Source organism: Rhinoraja longicauda, chromosome 31, assembly GCF_053455715.1.
Source record: "Rhinoraja longicauda isolate Sanriku21f chromosome 31, sRhiLon1.1, whole genome shotgun sequence".
Classification (NCBI taxonomy): domain Eukaryota; kingdom Metazoa; phylum Chordata; class Chondrichthyes; order Rajiformes; family Arhynchobatidae; genus Rhinoraja; species Rhinoraja longicauda.
The window spans coordinates 20,068,829-20,091,404 of NC_135983.1; the positions used below are offsets into that span (position 1 = coordinate 20,068,829).

Below are 22,576 nucleotides of genomic sequence, written 5' to 3' on the forward strand. Positions count from 1 at the left end.
GGTAATCTGATCCAGGTGATCATTTGTTGGGACAATTAGAATAGCACTTGCTAGTCCAAGGATTTGAGATCTAGTGATGTGTTAGAAATACACGTACTTATGTTTGCCTCTGCCTGCAGATTCTGCGGACCATGAAATGGCCATTTCTCCAATGCTACCACGGAGAGACAAAGACACAGACTTGGACGATGATCGTTTACAGTCTTCCACCAAAGAGAAAGGCAAATCCAGTTCAATCTTCAGCTCTTTCATTAAGAAGAAGAAAAAGACTGCACCCACACCACCAAAGCGCAGTAGCTCGTTCCGCGATATGGACGGGCAGGTGGACAAAAAGGAAGCGACAGAGGACATCAGCATAGTTGCGAAAGATACTAACAATGGAACTTGTGTGAACAGCATGATGCCTCCCGACACAATAGATCCTGCAAAATTTCAGCACTCGCTTAGCACTGGGCCACAAAGTACAAACAATGGAGGCGGAGGGGTTGCCAATGGCACTTTCTTGGGAACAACAGGGTTCTTTCTGCATTCGAGGAAGTCCAGTACATTAGCTGCAGGCAAACCAGTTGGGAATGATGAGGAACTGCTCTCAAATTCAAAGCGCTTCTTGAGATCTTGTTCTGCGTCGTCAATGCCTCCTGGAAACAAGGACCTAGAGAGGAAAGCATTGACACTCCCTCGAGACCTCCAGTCTGCAGGGAAACAGTCCGATCCTGCCGGGATCTTAAGTTGTGACAGGAATGACAAGCCAGCCTTGCCTCGAAAGAGAACAAATGAAACTAAAGTGGACATTGCTCCACGGGTAAGCCAAACTGCACCATCTCGACCACCGAAAAAGACCGATGAGTTAAATGATGATGTTTTTAATAATCTGGAGTCCAGTCCGAGCTCAAGCCCACCGTCATCCACCCCAAAGATAGTCCGAAGGCAACCCACAATCATTACGTCAATCAGTCTCGTCCCTAAGGACAAGGACGAGGGTGGGAAGACTTGTGCCTTAAGTTCTGCTTCCCAACAGGACCATACCTCCTCTAGTGTTGCTGCTTGCACATCCAAACACAGCTCCACGTCAATCCTGGGCGGGGTGAAGTTGCTGAATGAAGATTCCAAGGTACGAAGGTTCAGGCAGCCTCCCGACCAGCTCCTGTCGGCCCCTGTAAGAGACCGGGGTAAGTTGCAGAAATCTAAGCCAGCTCCTCCTCCGCCACCAGGTGTGAAATCTGTTCGACCATCTCGAAGCCCGACCCAAGAGACCACGGGCGAGACTGCTGTGAGCATCAAGCTCAAGCAGTCCACCCAGGGTGCAGACGCTGTGAACAGTGATGTTTCGAAGCCCAGTCACCCTGGGGATGTGGCGAAAAGACCTGCCCTCCATTCGGTAACAAAGTCCCAATCGTCCACAAAGACATCGGCCCCCAACTCACTGTCTGCCCAGTCTGCCCTAGCAAGCCCCGGTGGTGACCAGCAGTCCTCAGCAACCACAGCCTTCATCCCACTCATCTCCACCAGAGTGTCCTTACGCAAGACACGACAGCAGCCGGAGAGGATCACCAGTGCCAACATTACCAAGGACACCGTTTTACAGAGCACTGAGGCGTTGCGGGTCGCCATTGGAAAGCACTCTGAGCAGATGGCCAGGCACAGTGCGGTGCTGGAGGCGGGCAAGAACCTATACACCTTCTGTGTCAGCTATGTGGACTCCATCCAGCAAATGCGCAACAAATTTGCCTTCAGGGAGGCCATCAACAAGCTGGAGAGCAACTTACGGCAGTTACAGATCTGCTCAGCCAGCCAGGACTTCACCAAACTGCTCTCATCTGTGAAAGAAATCAGTGACATTGTCCAGAGGTAGCAAAGGCTCAGGGGGTGCGGGTGTGAGTGCGAGGGGTAAAAAGTATATTGTCAAAAAGCTGCTCCCAGACTCCAAAACAGTGTGATAGAATCAGGGGAAAGACTTGAATTCGGCTGACTGCCAGGAGTGTACGTGGAAGCATGGCTTTCATTGCTTGGTAGCCCTGTTAATTCCCCATGTTTGCTTCAGTTTCCTCGTGTCAGAGTTTTGTTATTGCATTGAATTTTACAACGCAGGAACAGGGCAGTCAACCCACCGGATCTGTGCCAATGTTTAGACTTCACACAAGCCCTTACTCACCTTTCTGCATCTCGGCCATTTACATTTCCATCTATTTATTCCTCACTCGTGCTTATTCACATCGGTTAGGTCTGAAGGAATTGCTGATTCCTTGATGCAGAGTGTAAGCTCTGAGAAGCCATTGTGGTCATGTGCCTGTTATGATTTGAGGTTTGTAAACTGTTAATTAAGCCTCCCGTCTTTGGTGTGATGCAGTTCCCGCACTGAATCAACTGCATTAATTTCACCTTGAAGCACAAGTTCCACTTGGGAGCAGCTGTAATTATTAGGGTGAAGTGCCAGCGCTGCTCCCTCTTCCTTAGAAAACTAGGTTTTCACTTGTTCAAGGCCTTTCATAATTATTTTTGGAAAATGTATCCCTCATGATCAAATTAGTCATTAGAAACGTTGGCATGCTTATGCACCTCGTTTCTTTTGCCATTCGCCACCTGCTGTCTGGAATATGTCTGACTTCATTCTCATTCCACGACCCACTCGCTCCCTTGACTCTGTCCCTATTAAACATTTCCTTACATCATTCCAAATGGATCATTGTGGATCTGCCTTTCTTATCCTAATAGTTATAATATTGATACAATAGGATATAGAATCAAGAATTAAAAACTAAGCTACGCCAGGAGTTTCTCAATAGTTTATCTCCATTACTGACACACTGCCGTTTGAAGGTTTTGGAAATGGAGGCCAGTGGAAGGTAAGGGCAGGGGACTAACTAAGGTTTAGGTCCATGCAAACTATTGAGCTGCAGATGTTGATTTTATCCCATTAATTGGAAGTAACTGGTTTGGAAGTCTTCTGGAAGTTTTTTCATATACATCTTTAAAAACTGGCCAATAAAAATCAAACCAAACTAATTCTGCAAATATCCCCTATATTTATCCCTCAATCAACTTAATTGAAACAACTCTGAGTGGCGATGGCATCATTAAATCTTTTGTGAGTTACTGAGTTGGAGGAAGGACAGGACTCGTAGTAAACAAATTTGCACTGAAAGTGATTTCCATTTAAGAAGCAGCTCATGGCAAACTACATTCTCCCATCAGAAATGGGCATCTCACCCAGAGAAATGAGTGGAGGATAATTGCATATAAATTATGTGCGTGACATCGATCTCAGTCACTTAACCTGAACCACTAGCTTCATTGACTGGGAATTATGCAGTTGTCATCACTGTTTGAATAGTGTTAGCACTCTATGCAGCTGTACTGGTCACCTGGCCACAATCTCATTGAGGGTTTTTGCCACATTTTCTGCAATGCAAAATTACACAGTTAACTGTCGTGTGCAAAAGAATGTCCTGAGGATTTGAAGGGTATTATACAAATGCAAGATCTTCTACACAAAAACGGCTCTCTATTTCTCTCAACCTTTTCAGTGCAGTATGTATGATCTCAGCATTAATTTAAAATGGGTCCGAGAGAAATGAACAGAGCCTAATCTCCATTGAAGATTATATATTCCTTGCCAAGTCAAAATTACTGACATTCAGCAATTTGAGTGCAATGGATATTTTAATCAATGTCAAAATTGGTTCTGAGAACTAATAAGTAACATTAACTTTGGTAACTGAAGCAAACATGGGGACATGGCCCATCATTCAATATTTACATTTTGTCTCAGTCCTGCTAAAACTGAGATCTCTTCACAGGGCTTGAATGCAATATTTCTCATAAGTGGTAAAGTTTTATGTGTTCTCTTTTGCAATTAAAATTGCTACCAGCAGTAAATGTATTTTTCCAATCACTAAACTCACTCAAGCAAACTAAGCAAAGTCATTTGAAACAAATGGAACACTTCGACTTAGCCTGTGAATTTCACCAACCAGAGCCTTGCTAAATAATAATGCAGAACTTGCCCACAAAAAATTGAAAATTTTGTATTTTGTTAATTGCTGGGTTAAGTCAAGACCTTTTTATCAAGGCTGCCCGCTGATAATCTCATTCCTGATGACAGTGTGAACTCACAGTTTAATGAGTTTGTTTTGGGGTTGGGATAAGGTGGGGGGTGGGCTGGGTGTGGCAGTGGAAAGGGGAAGAAAATACTGTTTTAATTTGATGGCATCACAGACGCAGCCTGTAATAAAGCTGGTGAAGTGTATGTTATGCACTGCTTCTGGGGCAGTCATGTCTTTTGTCATAGCTGGCTTAGCATATGTGACACTTCTCACTCTGAATCATTAAGGGCTTGGAAAATAGACCCGTAGAAGCACAATGTGAAATATCAAGATGGTCGAGATGTGAAGTTTATCTTTACACTTTAGTTTTATTAAGTATTGCCTTAAGTTCCTTCGCACAGCAGTTAAAGATTGATTCTGCCAAACATGTTTTTCAAAGTTTGTTATCCAGTTATGTAATGACTTCAGCATCCACCAAACTCTTCAACTATAAAGTTATTTTTTTGTTGGTTCTTAGAATGAGATTTATTTGTATTATAATTGTAGAACTGCACTGCGTCAAAATCTGGAGAAGGAAGGCAATAGTGTGGCACATCAGAGTCAAAACTGTATATTAATCTGGGAGTTTGCCTCTATTTTAATTCCACTTAATGATCTGAAAAGACTTGAAAAGAAATTGAATACTTGTATATTTTCTACGCTGAGGTGTAGCTTCATTGCTAAGGCTCCTGTATAAACAGTTCGGAACTGTTCTCTGTATTCTCTTGTGATTCCCTCATCACAGTGATGATCACTGAAGACTTACTCGCCTCCAAAATAACCAGTCAGGAACACCTGAGTCTCCTGAGACTGGTTGGATTTCCAAAGCTGCACTATTTTCATTCTGTACGCTGTAGCAGTATTTGTTCTGTGCAAAGATTTTCGGTTTCCAAATACAATGTAACAGGGAAGAAGGCACAATGTTGGCGAGTACAGACTGTTCTTTCACCCCTCCAAACAATACTACAAATGCTCTTAAGTTAAGCTATTTATAATTGTTTTGATGGCTCCCCTCTGCATTGGAATTGGCGAATTGTTTGCAAGCATAATATCAGTGTACATGAATGCTTTAAAAATATGCCACCAGCTTCATGTGCATGAATTTGCATGGACACCAGTAATATCCTTATTGTAAACTTTTGTCAGATTAAAAAACAAGGTCATCATTAAGTTATTACCAGGAAGCAGATTATAGAATTAATTTATCCATTTGTCTACTGTGTCTGGATTTGGACTGTTAGGAACAAGAATTGGCAATTCATCATCTATCCATTCATTCCGTTTTGGTTAATCCATGCTTCAATGCCTTTTATCCACCTTTGTTCCATATCCCTTAACTCTCACTCAACAAAAATCTATTGAATTTAGTCTTGAAAATTGCAGTTGCCATTCTTTCCCCGGCATCCACAACATTTGCAGGGTTGGACCACAAGACCTCTCAACTTTGCATGAAAAAGTGCTTCCAGTTTTCCTTCAATTATCCTATCTCTTATGTTGTTATGGATTCTCCTCCAATTGCTGGGTTATTAAATCTCTTTATAAATTTAAACCTCCAATGTTCAAGCCAACCTTCAATATTCTAACTCAAAATAATATATTTTATGAAATTTGTCCCACAATATTATTCCATAAAACCTATTGTAATTTAGGTGAATAGAAGCTTTCAAAGGCTCATGCTGAGATGTTGAACCCAGAATAGCATGTGTTTGCCCAGTGTTTACGAGGAATCAGACTGGTTAGAAATCCATGTCAGAGGTATTTTAATCTATCTTGGGGGTTATTTTACTTAGTTATTTGCTGGTACCATCTATCAGGAGCAGAATGGCAGAATAATTAAAGTTTGTGTTCTTGTTCATTGCATCTGATTTTAGAAACCTAGCACTGTACAAGCACAAGATGGACAGTGTTAATTTTAAAAGCACATCTAATTGGTAACAATTGATAAACTACCAGCACCAACAAGATAGTTGAAATGATATTTTAAGCAGTGAAGCTGTTTTAACCATTTTAAATGATAAGAAACTAGTTAACTTTCAAAATGTTGAACATATAATTTACCAAAGATACTGCTTTCTTTCATTTTGAGATATGACTACTTCTCCTTGTATCTCTTGTTCACTGTTTCTAAAAATCTTGTCCTTTTATCAACTCTGGTTACTTCATTCATTCATTCACTCACCAGGGTTTTTTTTCCAGCTTGCCTGCCTCCACATCCCTCTATTCTACATTCACTCTTGCCCCGTATCTCCTCCACACCCCCAACTCCTAAAGATCACTCCATTGTTATCTCCTCTCACCTTTTGATCTCTGATGTACCATTGTTCCCCGGGTCCCTCAGCAATCTGCTCCATGTTCAATCCATTCCCAGATCCTTTGCCCAGCCCCTTCCTTCCCTATGCCGCTCACCACACCTTACCACCCTCACACTGCATCCAGCCTGTACCCTCATTATACTTTACTATCTATGTTTTACATTTTGACCTTTGACTTGACCTTAGAGTATGGAAACTATTTCAAAGCCGAGAATAGGAGAAGCAAAGATAATCTACCACCCTGTTTCATTTCATTATGACTTTAACTTCCTTCCTGCCTGTTTATCTAACCTTCCCCTAAAAGTATCAATCCTCTCTTCTAACTCTATCACAATCTGTTCCATTCTCTCAGTGTTTTTAGACAGGCGCTAGCCTCAGTTAAGTTGAACTTTCAAGGGGAGCCGTTGCATTTTGATGTTGCCTCTTGATTGTGTGCTTGAAGTCTGGGATTCCTGATATTTGGGACCAAGCACGTATGCTCGCAGTTTCCTATCAGAATGTCGTCAGACCTGTTATGTGCAGAGGTGGTAATATGGACTTTAAAATAACATAATTAAAATCTGGTTCCTTCCATTATTTCTCCCTGATGTCAAGTGCCACCATCACCATTAATTGATTATCTTTTAAGTGTTAACAAAAGAAAGGTTTTTTATTTTTTAGGATGAAACAGAAAATTAAGAATACTATCTGAAAACACTTAACTGGTGGGTTGCTTGTGACTTGCTCAGGGTTGGTGGGGCTTTGCTTTAGATTTTAGAGATACCAGTGTGGAAACAGGGCCTTCGGTCCACCGAGTCCGCACCAACCCGCGATCACCTCCTGCACTAGCACTATCCTACACACTAGGGACAATTTATAATTCACGGAAGCAAATTAATCTACAAACCTATACATTTGTAGTCTTTGGAGTGTGGGAGGAAACTAGGGCATCCAGGGGAAACCCAAGCAGTCACAGGGAGAATGTACACTACAGATGGCACCCGTAGGCAGGATTGAACCCAATTGTCTGGTGCTTTAAGTCTGCAACTCCACCGCTGCACCACTGTTGTGTCTTAACAGGGTGATATGTGGTGTACTGTGTATCCTGCAGTAAAGAAATAACTAGCTGACTACTGGAAAGATCGCAAGTTTAATTCAGTAGAGAGAAGACCTGTTGGAGACTAATTGTGCTTGAGAAGGTTTAGAATAATTACATTGTAAGGCTACTGTGAGCTAGACCGTGAGATCATAATGATGAGGTTAGTTGGGCCCTCCAGTAGCTGAAGAAATTAACGGATCAGACCAAAAGGTTGACTGCTTTTTGTGTCCACATCAGTCTATTTCTCATGTTTCCCTTATCCCTGAAGAAGGGTCTCAACCCGAAACGTCACCCATTCCTTCTCTCCAGAGATGCTGCCTGTCCCGCTGAGTTACTCCAGCTTTTTGTGTCTATCTTCGGTTTAAACCAGCATCTGCAGTTCCTCCTTGTACAAAATGTTGTTTGGTTCTCAGCCATGGTGTGACCCAGCCTGTCAGTTACTGGAGAGGGCCTCATGAATATGCTTCAACATCTGTCCTCCACTAGCGTGCGGATTATGTTCCAGCCCTTTGCAGTCGATCACATTATAATCCGATTTTTAAAAACATAGCCAAAAACAATATTTCTTGTTAATGTAGGCTAAAAAACAAGTTACCAGCTAAATCACTTGTTTTAAATCAAAATAAGTGGATGGATATATACTTGATAGAGGTGACATGCCAGTAAACCAAAGGCACATTTGAGAACATAGTTAGGAATTTGCTCAGTTTATGGTTAATATTATCACATAGTACGGAAACAGGCTCTTGGCCCCAACTCATTCATGCCGACCAAGATACACTGTCAAATTTAGTCCCATTTGGCCCATAACCCTCTAAACCGTTGCTGTCCATATAATAGTCCAAATATCTATTTTATTGTTAAATAGATGCACATAGTTGCAATTTAGTTTGTGATACGAAACGTTGTTGGTCCAGAGGTTGCACTGGAAGAAATTCCCTTCCAGAGACCAGTTGAAGTGTTAAACGCCTGCGTGATTATTTACAACCAAGATTCCTCATTACGATCAGATTTCCCCCTCTTTCTGCTTCCCACCCTCCCCCCACATAAAGAAAAGATCGTTCATGATATAGTTTTCAGAGTGATTCCAGTTTTCTATCCTGACTATTTGTGTAGTTGTTATTCTAATAACATGCAAAACGTGTGGTGACATTTCAAACTACGCAATATATTTTTAAAAATACTTAAAGCACTTGAAATGAAATTACAATGTTTTGTAAAAGGAGGTAAGGGTGTGATCTGGTCTGTAAGGATATAGTCCCTATATCCTGTCCTAAAAAGCTTATGTTAGAACGAGGTTGGTTTTTGTGGGAGCTATTGAATGGGTTTGGAACCTTGTCTCTTGAAACTGAGGAAGACATTGAGTCTGTTGTGATGATAATTCAAGAAGGGAATTTAAAATAATAAAGTAGGTTGATGTTGCCACAAAATTAATCCAGTGTCCTTCCAGCAGTTTATCTTTTGCAGTGATGGCTGTGTTGTCCTCTGCACCTGATATAATACAGGTCACACTGTGTGTGCTGACCAGAGAGTATGGTGGGTGTGTATGGTGAGCACATCAGGGTCGCCCTTTATTTATTTATTTATTTGTCTCAGGTTTTACGTTTTTATTTTTCCCAGGCCTCCTCTTCCCATTGTCGCTCACTTGTACACATCTTTCGGTCTAATGAGCTCCAGGCATTCAGACACCCTGACTGCAATGTACCTGGTGACTGACGTTTTAGAGATAAATATCAACAGAGAATTACATGTCCTTAAATCCTTTCAAGAGATGGTATCAGTTGACCAATATAGGCAGTCTCAGTCCCAGCTTCCTATATCAGTGTCTTTTCTAGAAATGACCTGTTTTTTTAATGTGCTGTGAGACATCTAATGGGTGTAGGTGAGACATCTAATGGGTGACTTCAGCTTAAGTGAAGAGATGTTTGGCCGGACCATTCTTGCAATAGGGTGCCGTACGAATGTGTGGCTAGAACTCCCTCTTCAAAACTTTACTCTCCAATCATTCGCCCTTCCTGACCTGTGCTTTTCTTATCCTCCATGCTTGCAGCCTGGAGGCAGCAAAAATTATTGATCCTTCTTTAGAAATAAATAATTCCAACATCAAGTGCAATAAGCAGCTGCTGCTACCTGTGCTCAGCATGATTAAAATTCTGCCAATTCTGAACCCGTTCTTTGACATGAATTTGGAATTGTTTACTGTTCATCTAATACCCAACGTAAAGACACGCAGTAACAATTGAGTCCTGATTGTTAATGTGGCCAGACACCAGCTCCTGGGCCAGTAGACACACACACTATCTTACAAAAATTGTGAGGCAGACCTTTCTTTCAAAACTTGCTCAGAACACACTTTGGAATTAACCCCTCAAAATAAAGCCTCTCTGCAATATGATTGTGTGTATGTTATTATTTTTAATGGCATTGGTTCAAATTTACAGTTATAAAGAAATTTTCAGTATTAGTATCATGTTCTGACCTCTTATCACTCTAGCCCTTACTGTGAGTTGGAAACGAAAATAAAAATTGCACGCAAGTTGCCTTTTGTTAAGAACAGAATCGATTCTTTTTTGCCAGGGTACTGTTTTATTTGGACAACATAATGTGCCACTATTACCGTTGATTTTTCTCTATTACCAGCAATGTGTAGGGTGATTAATGTATTCCTTTTATGTGTAAGTGTCTTTTTGTATCTGTAACATCTATGGTGCAATTTTGATTTCTGGTCAAATACAGTTTGTTTATGTACATGATGATTGATGGCTTTTTACTTATTCAAAATGAAACACTCAAGTGATAAACACCTCTCCAGCTGTCTGCCATTGCATAATGAACATCTGGTTCCTCAGAGAGTCTGAAGAAGGGTCTCGACCCGAAACATCACCTATTCCTTCTCTTCAGAGATGCTGCTTCTCCTGCTGAGTTACTCCAGCTTTTTGTGTCTTATCCTCAGAGACCTATTGGCTGGTTGAGTAGCAGCCAGGGTTCAATGAGTACCTCTCCTGAGAGTCAGAAAGCTGTTCACATTTTGCAGAAGAAAACAATGCAAATGATCTGCTCAGTCTTTGTACTAAGGGTCTGGGACACGAATCAGGTGGGACATGTCATCTTACATAGGTGTAAACAACTGCATTACACTATTTTGAAGAAACTTGCTGTCACTACAAACAGTGATTGCACTTAGTATTTTAATGGCCTGCGGGTGGTAAAGCATCCCATACAAAAACAAGTCCTGTCCTCTTGCCATTCTTGAATTAAAATTAATTACTTGGAATTGAAGCTAATGGACTGTTACAAACAGAGCAGCTAACTCAATCTCTTTGCTACAATATTTGATCAGTAAATCGGAGCCAAAGAAAGTAAAGGATATTGTCCTTAAAAATAAATCAAACTTGATCAGGTAATATTCTAAACTACTCTTTGATCAACATGAAATTTCAAAGTCAGTCTTTCACTAATTATAAACTTGTGTAATTCCCCAACCACGGATGTTGGGCTAATTGATCTGTAATTTCCTGGTTTCATCCTGTTACTCCAAATTGCAAGATCAGCCTTAAGCTGGCTTTCCTGCAGTTAATGACTCGCCTCCTGCCACCAAAGAGGTTTTCCACAATCTGTGGTTACAAGTTAGAAGTGCGATGCAATTTGCCTGGAGAAGCCCATCTCCAACACCTCAAGCAGCCCCAAAATTAACCCAAACCTGCTCGCTTAATTTCCTCTCTCCCCCCCCCACCCCCCCACCATTACCATTGGCAACATGGTTGTAATGAATTTCATCTAAAATGTATTAGTTGTACACACATGGGCCACTCAAATAGCAGCTCGCAAATCCATACGCTCGACCACTGACAGCAAGTGCAGCAGAACACCAACTGTAGCTTCCTCTTCATGTCACACAATACTGATTGGAAACCCATTACCACTCCACCATTGCTCGATCTAACTTCTGCACTAATGAGTTCTCAAATACTGATAAACAAAAGTGTTTTGTGCAATTTTTACAATCTGAAGAAATGGTTGTTATGCTGAGATAATTTGCAAATGATTTCATCAAAATTAAAGTGCAAGTTGGTAGGGGACAGATGTCTTAAAGGCGATTAACTTTCAAACTAAAATCATGGTTATTGTTAATAGGCCTACCACACAGCACAAAGGAAGATAATTCTTTCAAATGGTCAATATTCAACTTTATGGTAATGTACATTAGACAGTTTATGAATGTCAGTTATGCATTACTCTGGTAAAGACAAACCCAGTCTATTATAATATTTTATTCAAAATATTTAACAAAAATAAAGTCGAGTTGACATTAGCCCTCCTGATTGATTAAGCGTTGCCTCGTCTCAAGCACGATTTCTTCCATTATTTCTGGCTTCAAAATATCTTTAATCTGTAATCAAAAAAAAAAATACCATGAAGAAAACTAAAATGTATGCTGTTGAAATGTTTCCACCAGATTTGGTAGGTCCAGTTACAACATTAAACGTCTATTTGTGTTTAAAGAGAACTAAATATAACGTTTCACTCACTTTTACAAACGCTCATTCTCAATTAAATGCATGTTTTTAAATATGAAATGGTGATTTTGCAGTTACACAAACCAACTATGGTGTCTTTCCCCTTAAATGTTCGTTTTTGACTGGTGAATCCCTTGCATACATGGACATCCAAGTACACACAGAAAGAGAGATTGAAAGATCATGAAATTAGTTTGAGACATCGGTTTTATATCATAGAAAGTTTGTTAGACTAACAGAAGTTTTGATTTACAAAATATTTATTGGCATTATACAAGCAGAGGCACACAAGATGGTACTAAGAAACCTTGAATTCATGCCTAAATGATGATAATAGCACACCACCTCAAAAACACTGCTCCATCTATCCCACCGAGCACTTCCTACCCATCTGTGGCCTCCTCAGCTACCTCAGAACTCTCAAAACCAGATGAAAGCAAGTCATTCTACATCCTGAACTATTTATACTGTTGTAAGTGACTGATTCATTTTATCAAGGGAATTGATTTAACTATTCTGTACTCACTACATCTTTCATGCTTTTATTCAGAAAAGTTGCATAGGATCTATTCCCTCAGCTCGTCAAACTGATACCATTTTCCAAGCAAATTGACTCAACTTGCTGAGTCATACATGTTGGCCTCAATAGTTGATGCTGCGCCGCAATACATATATACATCAACTGGAACAGTGCCTCGCCTAAAATGACCAATTGGGAAACATCTGGATTTTGTGAAATTCTGTAAATCATTACTTGGAATGCATGACAGTGGTTTATACTTGAATTTATTAATTTCAAACAGAAAAATAGTTAAATGCGAATCAAAGCCATGCTGTGCCAAAGCCATTCTACTTTGGAGATATTACCTGGTAATGCAGTGATGCCTCATAGCAATAGAGAACGCTGGTGTCATAAAGCAACATCTTGTGAATATTCAGGACTAAGATGCAATTGTGGAGTCGTGAGATGACCTCTCTATCCGATAAAGAAACCGGCTGTAATCAGGAAGAACGGGTGCACCAAGATTAAGATATAAGATTCAAGCTTTCAAACAGTTGAAACTCAGTGTCATTGTAGTAAAATGGAGTCACAGGGAACTGCAAGTGCTGGAATCCACTGCCTCCTCATCCCCCTCCCCTGCATTTGCAGACATCTTCCACGAGGGAAAAGGTTCTAACTGTTTGCCCTATCTATGCCTTTCATAATTTTCTTACCCCTATCAGGTCTCCCCTCAACCTCTGAAATTTCAGGAAAAACAATCCAAGTCTATCCAAACTCTCCTTATGGGCAATGCCCTCTAATTTAACTCTCAATTTTAAGAAATAAATCCTTGGTTCTTGCCCTCCAAGGCAGCTGAGCTATTAACTGCATCTATCCTGTCAAGCCCAAGTCAAGAAATGTACATTTCACCTTTAATTCTTGTAAACCCTAACGATTGCCCAAACTCTTTTCATGACAACAAACCCACTTTTCAAGGAAATAAACAAGCAAACCTTTGTTGCAATCTCTATTGCAAGGTAATCCTTCTTTGGGTAGGCAGTCCAGATCTACACACAATATAGTCAGTCATGGTACCTCACCTCAAAATTAGTCACAAATCCTCCTGCTTCATCCTCCTTCTGTTCAGCGATGGGATAAATCCAAATATAGCCGTTATTTCCAAGAATGATGGCTGCTCCACAAGGCAGGTTGTGAAAATGAGTCTTTCGGCGTTTTACAAGGGAAGGGGAGACTTGGACCAGAGTACCTTGTCCCAGCTGACCAAAGAGAGATTAGAAAGGGGAAAAATGCATATGAGATTAACTCCAGGGCATCACACAGGGACAAGTGTTGATAAACAATGCCTTCTTCCCCTTAATTTCTGCAACATAAAAATCCCTGAGCTCCTCCAATTCTTTACGTCCCAGATTTCTGCCACTTAGTTGATATTCCCACCCTAAACATCTCTATTCATCTCCTCCATTAAGATGCTCCTTCAAAGCTGTATTTCTCACCTAACCCAATGTTTTAAATGTTCTCCTTGCATACAGATGAGACTCTTTGGAACACTTTAATATGCAAAAAATGTATGTAAATGAAAGTTGTGTGGAAATTCCAAGCATTTAATGTTCTGTATAAATTTCACTTTTGCAAATAAATGGACTCTGCTTTACCTTTCCATACTTTAGGCTCCTGGTATGCAAGGACAAAGCACCATCAGCAAACACAGCTTGTACCTCTGCCTGAATGCATGATAAGGAAAATCATGAACAAGCAGAATGAGCAGAAGAAAAATTAGTATGCTTTTTTTAAATGTTTGGATTTTGGAGTAGTCATTGCTTGTTACAAATACCTAATCCATCTCAAGTGAAAAAATATTGAATACAAATCCAATTACAAATAGATGATTGATCCCTTTATTGTAAATTGCCAGAGTGTGTTGCATAAACCATGCTGTCGTCCCAATTGTACAAGAGTAAAGGAATGATCAATTGAGGTTTATGATTACAGTTAATGAGGTGGTTACAGAAATGAGAATAACCTTAAAATTACAGGTATCGTTTTGGAAGATTCTGTGCATTTCACAAAAGTAGAAATTTGGAACATTCTTCCCTCAGGCTGGGAGTCAATTGAAAACTTTAAAGCAGAGATCAAAGCAATGGGACAAAGGCAGGTAAATTAAGTTGAGGTATAGGTCTACCAAGATCAAACTGAATGGCCGCAGAGAGTTGAAGGGCTAACGGTCACCTTGCTCCAATTAATGGTGTGTGTGAGATGAAGAGATTCCAAACACTGCTGCAGTACATTGCTCACAAATGGGACACAGGGACTGGCCCTTTTACTTGTGTGATATCTCACTGATTGTTACTGTGGTTTTGCATTGATAACCAGCGTCTGAACAAAACCTCGTGTTAATTTATGGCTGGACATGGCAATTTCACATTGGGAGTGGGGTGGGGAAAACAGCCAGAAGGTGAGCCGATTCTTGAGCTGCTGCCTCCCAGCACCAGACCTGGGATCAATCCTGGCCTCTGGTACTGTCTGAGTGCAGTTTACATGTTCTCCCTGTGACTGCACGGGTTTCCCCTGGGTGCTCCAGTTTCCTCCCATATCCCAAGGACGTGAGGGTTTGTAGGCTAATTGGCCTCTGTAAAGCACATTCTCAATCAAAACAGCTTTTTAGGCCCTCCCTCCCCCCATGTCACCTATATATTTTTTTCCAATTAACTTAAAGTATCCTGCTTATCAACCCTTTTGTGACAAAAAAACAATTTCAGATAACTTGCTCTTTCCTTATTTATATCAAGGCTGGCTATTTGAAAATGCCAATTCTCTCCCCCTTTTGTATATTCAGGCCTGATCCACATACCCAGAAGGCTAGACTATACACCATCACCCAGATTTCACAACATCAGCAACACATTACACTGACCAAGGAGTTTAATTATCTACTTTATGTCTATCTATATTTAACCCATTACTGACATTATCTTTGTTCCATCCTTTGCCCTCCCACAACTTGTTACTTCGACTAACTTGATTTCCATGATCTTCAGTTCTTAAAGGTCTTCGACCCAAAATGTCCAATGATTTCTCTTTCAACTGATGTCCTAGTCCATGACTGTCCTAGTTCTTTTGGCATTTCTTTTTAACTTTGGACATTTTAACCCAATCCTGCCAGCTGGCTGTTTAAATTAAAAGGCAGCAAAAGAGTATTTCTTCTAGACCATGGTTTACTGAGTTGTGCCATTTTATACTGGAGCATCCAGTGGAGAAATCAGTCCTTTGAGCTCCATGCTGGTCGGTAAAAAGGATACACTGATCAGGTCTCCCTCCTGCAAGTAGTCCCTCATCATCAGTTCATCCTCAGCAGACCTCCTTCTCTGCAAGGATAAGAAGGTTGCATAAAAATACAGAAAGAAGTGCTTTAAGACAAACATTCTTCTCCCAAAAGACGGTATTGCATAACCGGGTTGTGTCTTCCTACTGAGAATTCAAACCCAAGGATGCTGAAGATTTCTCAATTTTATTTCAAAGATGTGCAGTGAGAGTCTCAACCAACCCATAACAACATAACTAAAATAGTGATCTGATCATTATCATGTTGCTGTTTGAAAAATCTTGCAACTTATAAATTAACTGTCAAATTCTTACATTATATCAGTGATTATATTTAAAGTAGCTCATTGAGAACTTTGGGCCAATATGAAAGGTACTATAGAAATGCTAGTACTTAATTTACTCACCAGTTCTCCTCCAGGAAGATTAACAGAAGAGAGGAGGAGCACAGAGTCTAGTCTGGAGTTTGTCTCCACTTTCCAGCGCTTCTGTTGAACCTACAATGGTTTAAGAAGGAAACTTTTTTTAGGAAAAGGGCTTGATGAGACTCTGCTGAAAGCGGCTGTGCTGAAATATTCGTAGTAATGTTGAAACTAAGTGAGCACTGGAGGAGATCAAGATAAAGTCCAAGTAGCTGGAAGTACATGTACAAGGTGATTGCCCAGGTAAAAGTGCAGTACACTTAGAAAATCGATAAGTAGAAGGCAAATGGTCAGGTTTTTGAGGTTTTAAATATAGAAAATAAAAATCAAGTTTATAAAAATCATGCCTTATTAATTTGCACCATGTGATAGCAAACAGAACTAATTTGTTAATGAATAAATTCGGATTTTTTCACCTTGTTTGAAGAACCTGGCTTCAGAGGAGACTGAAGTTATGCTCATTGTTACAAACTCATTCTCTGAAGGAGCAATCAGACTCACTCCCAGTTTTTGAGGTATTTGACAAGGAATTTATTAAATTACAAGTTTATCTCCATTTTAAAATTATGATGAAATCAGCTACATCACCTTTCCAAATCTGTAATTTCTCCAAATAACTAATATTTCATCTCCTAAATTTTTTGAGTCCTTTGGCAGCTATTTCATCACGAACAAAATAGAATTCCAGTAAACTATCTAATTAAAGCTAAACCCTCCACAAAAAGCCTGATTACGTTGCTTCAAGTGTCTTTGCTGATGGTTCACAATCCTGATCAATGATTTTTCTTTGCCAGTCGAAACTCATCAGGTTGCAGTGACCAGTTAAACTTGCACTGGAACTTTGGCCAAATCACAGGACTTTATCTATGACTTTGATACCATCAACGTCGGTTCTACTGCCTGCCCTATCCCCCGTTACACTCAAATATCTTTTCCTTTTAAATGATTGTAACTATTTGACAACATAAATTCCCCATTTAGCAGTGAAACTCTGGGATATGCTACGAATTGGTCCAATGGGTGCTAATTCTAAGCTTCAAATATACATGTCATTAAACTCATTTAAACTAATTAAAAAGCATGAGTTTGATCATACCTCAGTGATCCTGCCCACAATGACATCACCAACTTCTCCGTTATACCTACAGGGGGAAATATGAAATGCAAAGCATTAGTTACTCCAGTGATTGAGAACCCTCTGTCCATGGCATTTAATCACACAAATAAAATAACATTTCAGCATAAGCTACAGAGGAAAGGTATTGGACAAACTGCACTGCTTTCCAAGGTACAAGCACAAAGAGACTGATTGCTTCCTTCAGGTACAAATTTACTGAATCTACCATAATCGCCGGTCGACACGGAATCGGTGGTTTGAAGGGCCTATTTTTCTGCACTGTATCTCTGAAATCTAAAGAGATAAGGTCAATTTTCAAGGATGATCTGTAACAAAATCCACCAATACCCAGGTGAAACCAGGAGCCACGCAGGATCAAAGATTAAAACCGAGTATGAACAATAAACAGCAGTCACTTCAAAGCACTGGGGAAATGCTAGCTCGACAAAAATGCTCCAAAGCCATGGAACGAATCACGTACCAATATCCATATCCTCTCCAGCAACACAAGCATTGAGGATCTGATCATTCTCAACTAGCTTCGAAAAGAGGGCCACATTATCCGTACACCTAAAGATTTCCTCTAAAACAACCCTCTCACATCAAAAAAATCCCAGAACCCTGGAAAAGTGCTTCAAGGATGTTTTCAAAGCCTTGGAGGAAATATAACATCCTCAATTACATATGGGAATCCTTGGCCCAAGATTGCTCAACCTGGCAGATAATCACAAGGGAAGGCATCAAAGTCTCTCCAAGGGGAGTACACAGAGCTCAGGAACAAATACCTGAAGCAGTGCACAACATGCCAAACCACCTATTAACCAGCCAACTGTGAAGGAATCTGCAGATTCTGCAAGATTCATTAGTTGCCCCAGAACTAAAGTGGAGGCAAATCATTCTTGGTCCTTAAGGACGACCAAGAGCATGGAACCAGGACTTTGAAATGTCACTTCACCTAATCCTACTTGTACAATATTTGGGAATCGAGGGTGGTTCATTCTTTTTGTGTGTATGGTTTGCTTAAATCTTTGCTCAATAGTGTACACACACACGGTGACACATCTGGTAGAGTTGCTGGCTTGCAGTGCCAGAGACCCGGGCTCTATCGTGATCTTAGGTGCTGGCTCTGTGGAGTTTGCATGTTTTCCCTGTGACCACATGGGTTTCCTCCAGATGCTCCAGTTTCCTCCCACATCCCAAAGACATGCTGGTTTGCAGGTTAATTGGCCCTTGTAAATTGCCCCTAGTAGGTATGGAGTGGTTGAGAAAGCACAATAACATAGACTCGGATTGCCCAAGGGCCTGGTTCCATGCTGTGTCTTTCAATTCAATACATAGAAATGTATGATGTTAATTTCTTACCTGGTGTGAAGTGGCTTGACACATATCAGCTTGTTCACCCTTTCCACAGCCCCAGCAACTGATGCAATGAGCTTTTCATCTTCCATGTACGTACCATGGCCTCTAGAAAAAAAGGATGAAAATTTGCACAGGATCATAACCAGGAAAGAGCTGTTTCAGCTATCAATATGTGTAGGAAAAAAACTGCAGATGCTGGTTTAAATCGAAGGTAGACACAAAATGCTGGAGTAACTCAGCCAGTCAGGCAGCATCTCTGGACAGAAGGAATGGGTGACGTTTCAGGTCGAGACCCTTCTTCAGTCAGAAGAAGGGTCTTGACCCAAAACATCACCCATTCCTTTTCTCCAGAGATGTTGCCTGACCCGCTGAGTTACTCCAGCATTTTGTGTCTACTTTTAGCTATCAATATAATCTCTTGTTCCTATGTTCTCCAAGAATTAAAGATGAAGGCGCAAGAAACCGATTTTAAAACTCAAAAGTAAAAATCGGAGAAGCTCTGGAAATGGAAATTGTGCTTATCTCTTCGAACAATTTTATTAGTTACAAAAACATTGGCAATTGAAAGAATCTTTTGATTTTGGAAGGGTCAGTACCAGGTCTGAAGCAGGATCCCAACCCAAAATGTTGTATATCCCATTTCCATCCAGATGCTGCCTGACCAGCAGTGTTCCTCCAATACATTGTTTAGCTCAGTCCTAGGTCCCCTGCTTTTCATGGTTCATTAATAATTTCAATTTAAATGGCAGGAACAAGATTTTAAAATTTGCTGGCTACACCAAATCTAGCAAAGAAGATAGGTAGACATCAAAGGACCAGTTGGATTGGTAAAAAATTTGATACTGGGAAACGTGATGCAAAGCATTTGTTGAGTGAAAGCGTGATAAATGATAGGTTATTCATAAGTGTAGATTAACAGGAGAAATTTTATATCTAGACATCTTAGAGGACAGAATAGACAGATAAGATGACAAGAAAGCATAAGAAACTGTATAAAATTCGGTTTAAGCCACAAATGAAATACTGTGCACGCGAACAGCTTTATAACAATCGATAGTCTTAGAAACTATGACACTGTTTGGGGAATATCCCTTGGTCCGTTTTTCTCGAGGAACAAGGACTGGGGTATTCTAGTACGACCGCTAATCCTTGTTTAGTTTTGTCCCCTTTTGCACCATGCTGGATTTTTTTGGACGTAGGAGAAGATGGAGAAGTGCACAGAATCAAGTTGTAACATCCAAAGATGTTGGAGTAACTCAGCGGGTCCCGATCCGAACGTCGCCCATCCATGATCTCCAGGTATGTTGCCTGTGCCGCTGAGTTACTCCAGCACTTTGTGTCATTCGATTTATAAACCAGCATCGCAGTTCCTTGTGTCGAAATTGCAACATCCAACCTGGATATTAAACTCTCAAGTTGTCAGTGTGACCAGTTTAGCACCAAATGAAAACCGCCCAAAGCCCATCGTGTGGAGAAACGTACATGATGTGCAAACACGTTCACTGGAACAGGCATCGCCCTGCAACCGCGCGAGTGCCTTCTAGGCTGGAATTTGATTTGTTTTACCTCATAAAACCCGTATCGGTCGTAATCGTATCTCCTGGTGATACCAGATGTTTGTTGACCTCGGCCGGTAAAGTGGCGCGCTTTCGTGCTGTCGCTAACCGAATGTCCACCGCCATCTTTGTAACTGGCAGTTTGCGGGCGCCCAATATAAATTGTGGTCCGCCATTTTTGATGTGGTCAAATCACACGCCTTCCAAATACGTTGAAATGTATTCCCAAGTTTATGGATCCGAAATAAACAGGAAAAAAAGGAAAAGGCAGAGCATTGAAATCTGACGTAAAAATAAAAAATCTGGAAACAATCAGACTGAGTGGCATCGGTGGAAAAATAAACAAAATTAACGTTTAAATAACACAAAATGTCGGAGTAACTAAACAGATCAGGCTACAACTGTGGAGAACATGGATAGAAGCAGTTTCAGGTCGAGATCTTAAATCGTCAGATTATCAAAACAAAGAACACTTGAAACATAAATCAAGTTACTTCCTAAGAAGGGTTCCGACACGAAACTTATCCTGTGCATGTTTTCCAGGGATGTTGCCTGACCCGCTGAGTTATTCCAGCATTTTGTGCCTTTCTTTGATATAAATCGGCATTTGCATTTTCTTGTTATTACTTCTTGAACAGTCGGGAGCATGGGGTTTGCCAGGATATTGCGGTACGCGGTTGTCGTCTATTATCTTTGGTACAGCGTGTGTCCGCCATCTTTAATGCGGACAGAGCAGCCTCAGTTACTGCTCGGGACTACTTTCGCCATGTCTTTTACTGGCAAACGCTGCATGGCTCGTCTTTCTACTCGACATCGTTTTGACTGGTATACAACCACGTTTTCTTCAGGCGATCCGGCTTCTTTGGCGTCAGCTGCCATGTTTATGATTGAGAATAATTAGTTTTATTTTGGGCGACCGACTATATGTTTTTATAACTAATCTTTACAGTCATTTATATATCACATCGGTTGGCTCTTCCAGGTACCAGTTGAGATCGTGGAATATATTTCACATGAATGTACTTACTACTATGTTAGTTATGGTTAAATCTTGTAATAAAACCGGGGAATCGCTGTCAAATGTTGTGACTGAAATGGTGCTCACCGCCATCTTAAGTTTGTGTTTATATGCAATATTTTAGAGATTCATCATAGAAACAAACCTGAAGGGTCCCAACCTGAAATGTCATCTGCCCATTCCCTCCACAGATGCTGACTGATCCGCTGATTTCCTCCAGCACATTGTGTTTTGCTCCTGGAAACCGGCCCTTCAGCCCACCGAGTTCACATCGAACATTGATCACCCGTTCACACTAGTTATATGTTGTCTGACTTTCTGGTCTCCCTAAACTCCAGGGGTAATGTTACAGAGGCCAATTAACTTACAAACCTGCACATCTTTGGCATGTGGGAGGAAACCAGAGCAAATCCCCATGGTCACAGGGAGAAACCACACAGACAGCATCCAACTTCAGGATCTGGCACTTTGAGGCAGCTCTACCAGCTGCACCATTGTGTCGCCCCTCTCCGTAACTGCCACCAAAGGGAACGAGCCAAATGATCCCATTAATACATTTAGCCTGTTCTTCAAATGTGACATGCTCATTCATATGCCAGAGTCCATGAAGTATATATTTACCAGTTTCAACATTAATGTTTAAGCAGAGAGTTTTCGGGACGATGAACAGGAACATGCTCAAGGATGTGACATTTGGAACATAGTGTGGAAAAATTGTGGTTGTCCATTTTGATAGAAAAACAATAAGGTAAAGTATATTTAAATGGTGAGAAGCTGAAAAGTGTCAATGTTTAGAGGGACCTGGGTGTCATTGTAAACAAATCAGTTTATACAGAGTTACAGCAAGCAATCTTACCACAGCAGGATTTGAATAGAAGAGGAGAGATATCCTCCATTTATTATGCAGAACCCCAGTGAGATGGCACCAAGAACATTGTGCGCAGGTACAAACACCTCAACTAAGGAAATATGTTTCTGCAATAAATGGAATGCTGTAAACTTTCTGCCCTTTCATCAAAATTCCAATTGACCCTCAAATTCACTTAGACCATTACTGATACTAGTCTCGTTCTTGATCTCTCTGTCTTCATCTCAAGAGAAAAACTATTCATGGGCATTTACTGCAAACAATACAATACAATACAATACAATATATCTTTATTGTCATTGTACCCAGGGGTACAACGAGATTGGGAATGCGCCTCCCATACGATGTAATAATTTAAGTAATTAACAGCAACCCAACGAAACGAAACAATTGTAACAGTTTTTAGACAGGGTAAAGTGCAAGTTGA

The 22,576-nt window shown here is 40.6% G+C and overlaps 3 protein-coding genes across 10 annotated transcripts in view; 2 read left to right on the top strand and 1 right to left on the bottom strand.

The window, feature by feature from the left end:
• abl1 (c-abl oncogene 1, non-receptor tyrosine kinase) overlaps positions 1–10,228 on the top strand; it is a 112,606-nt gene extending 102,378 nt beyond the window's left edge. For both annotated transcript variants that reach the window (XM_078426301.1, XM_078426302.1), the window contains exon 11: positions 120–10,228. In XM_078426301.1, coding sequence (XP_078282427.1) covers positions 120–1,852 — 1,733 coding nt within the window. In that variant the 3' untranslated portion in view covers positions 1,853–10,228. The remainder of the gene's footprint in view (positions 1–119) is intronic.
• A 1,079-nt stretch (positions 10,229–11,307) lies between these two features.
• Positions 11,308–20,786, bottom strand: exosc2 (exosome component 2). The gene is made up of 9 exons (XM_078426430.1): positions 20,274–20,786; positions 18,711–18,812; positions 17,328–17,373; positions 16,217–16,306; positions 15,788–15,853; positions 14,144–14,212; positions 13,571–13,747; positions 12,857–12,985; positions 11,308–11,862 (listed from the first exon to the last, which is right to left on the bottom strand). Exons 1-9 carry the CDS (start codon positions 20,387–20,389, stop codon positions 11,782–11,784), a joined length of 876 nt encoding a protein of 291 aa, XP_078282556.1. The 5' UTR covers positions 20,390–20,786; the 3' UTR covers positions 11,308–11,781.
• LOC144608530 (uncharacterized) overlaps positions 19,989–22,576 on the top strand; it is a 53,791-nt gene continuing 51,203 nt past the window's right edge. For 3 of the 7 annotated variants that reach the window (XM_078426419.1, XM_078426416.1, XM_078426420.1), the window contains exons 1-2: positions 21,012–21,088; positions 21,929–22,029. The gene's annotated coding sequence lies outside the window, so the exon portion shown is untranslated. Of the gene's footprint in view, positions 20,007–21,011; positions 21,089–21,112; positions 21,246–21,925; positions 22,030–22,576 lie in introns of those variants that run through there. The other 4 variants (XM_078426417.1, XM_078426421.1, XM_078426422.1 and 1 more) reach the window with 3 other exon arrangements.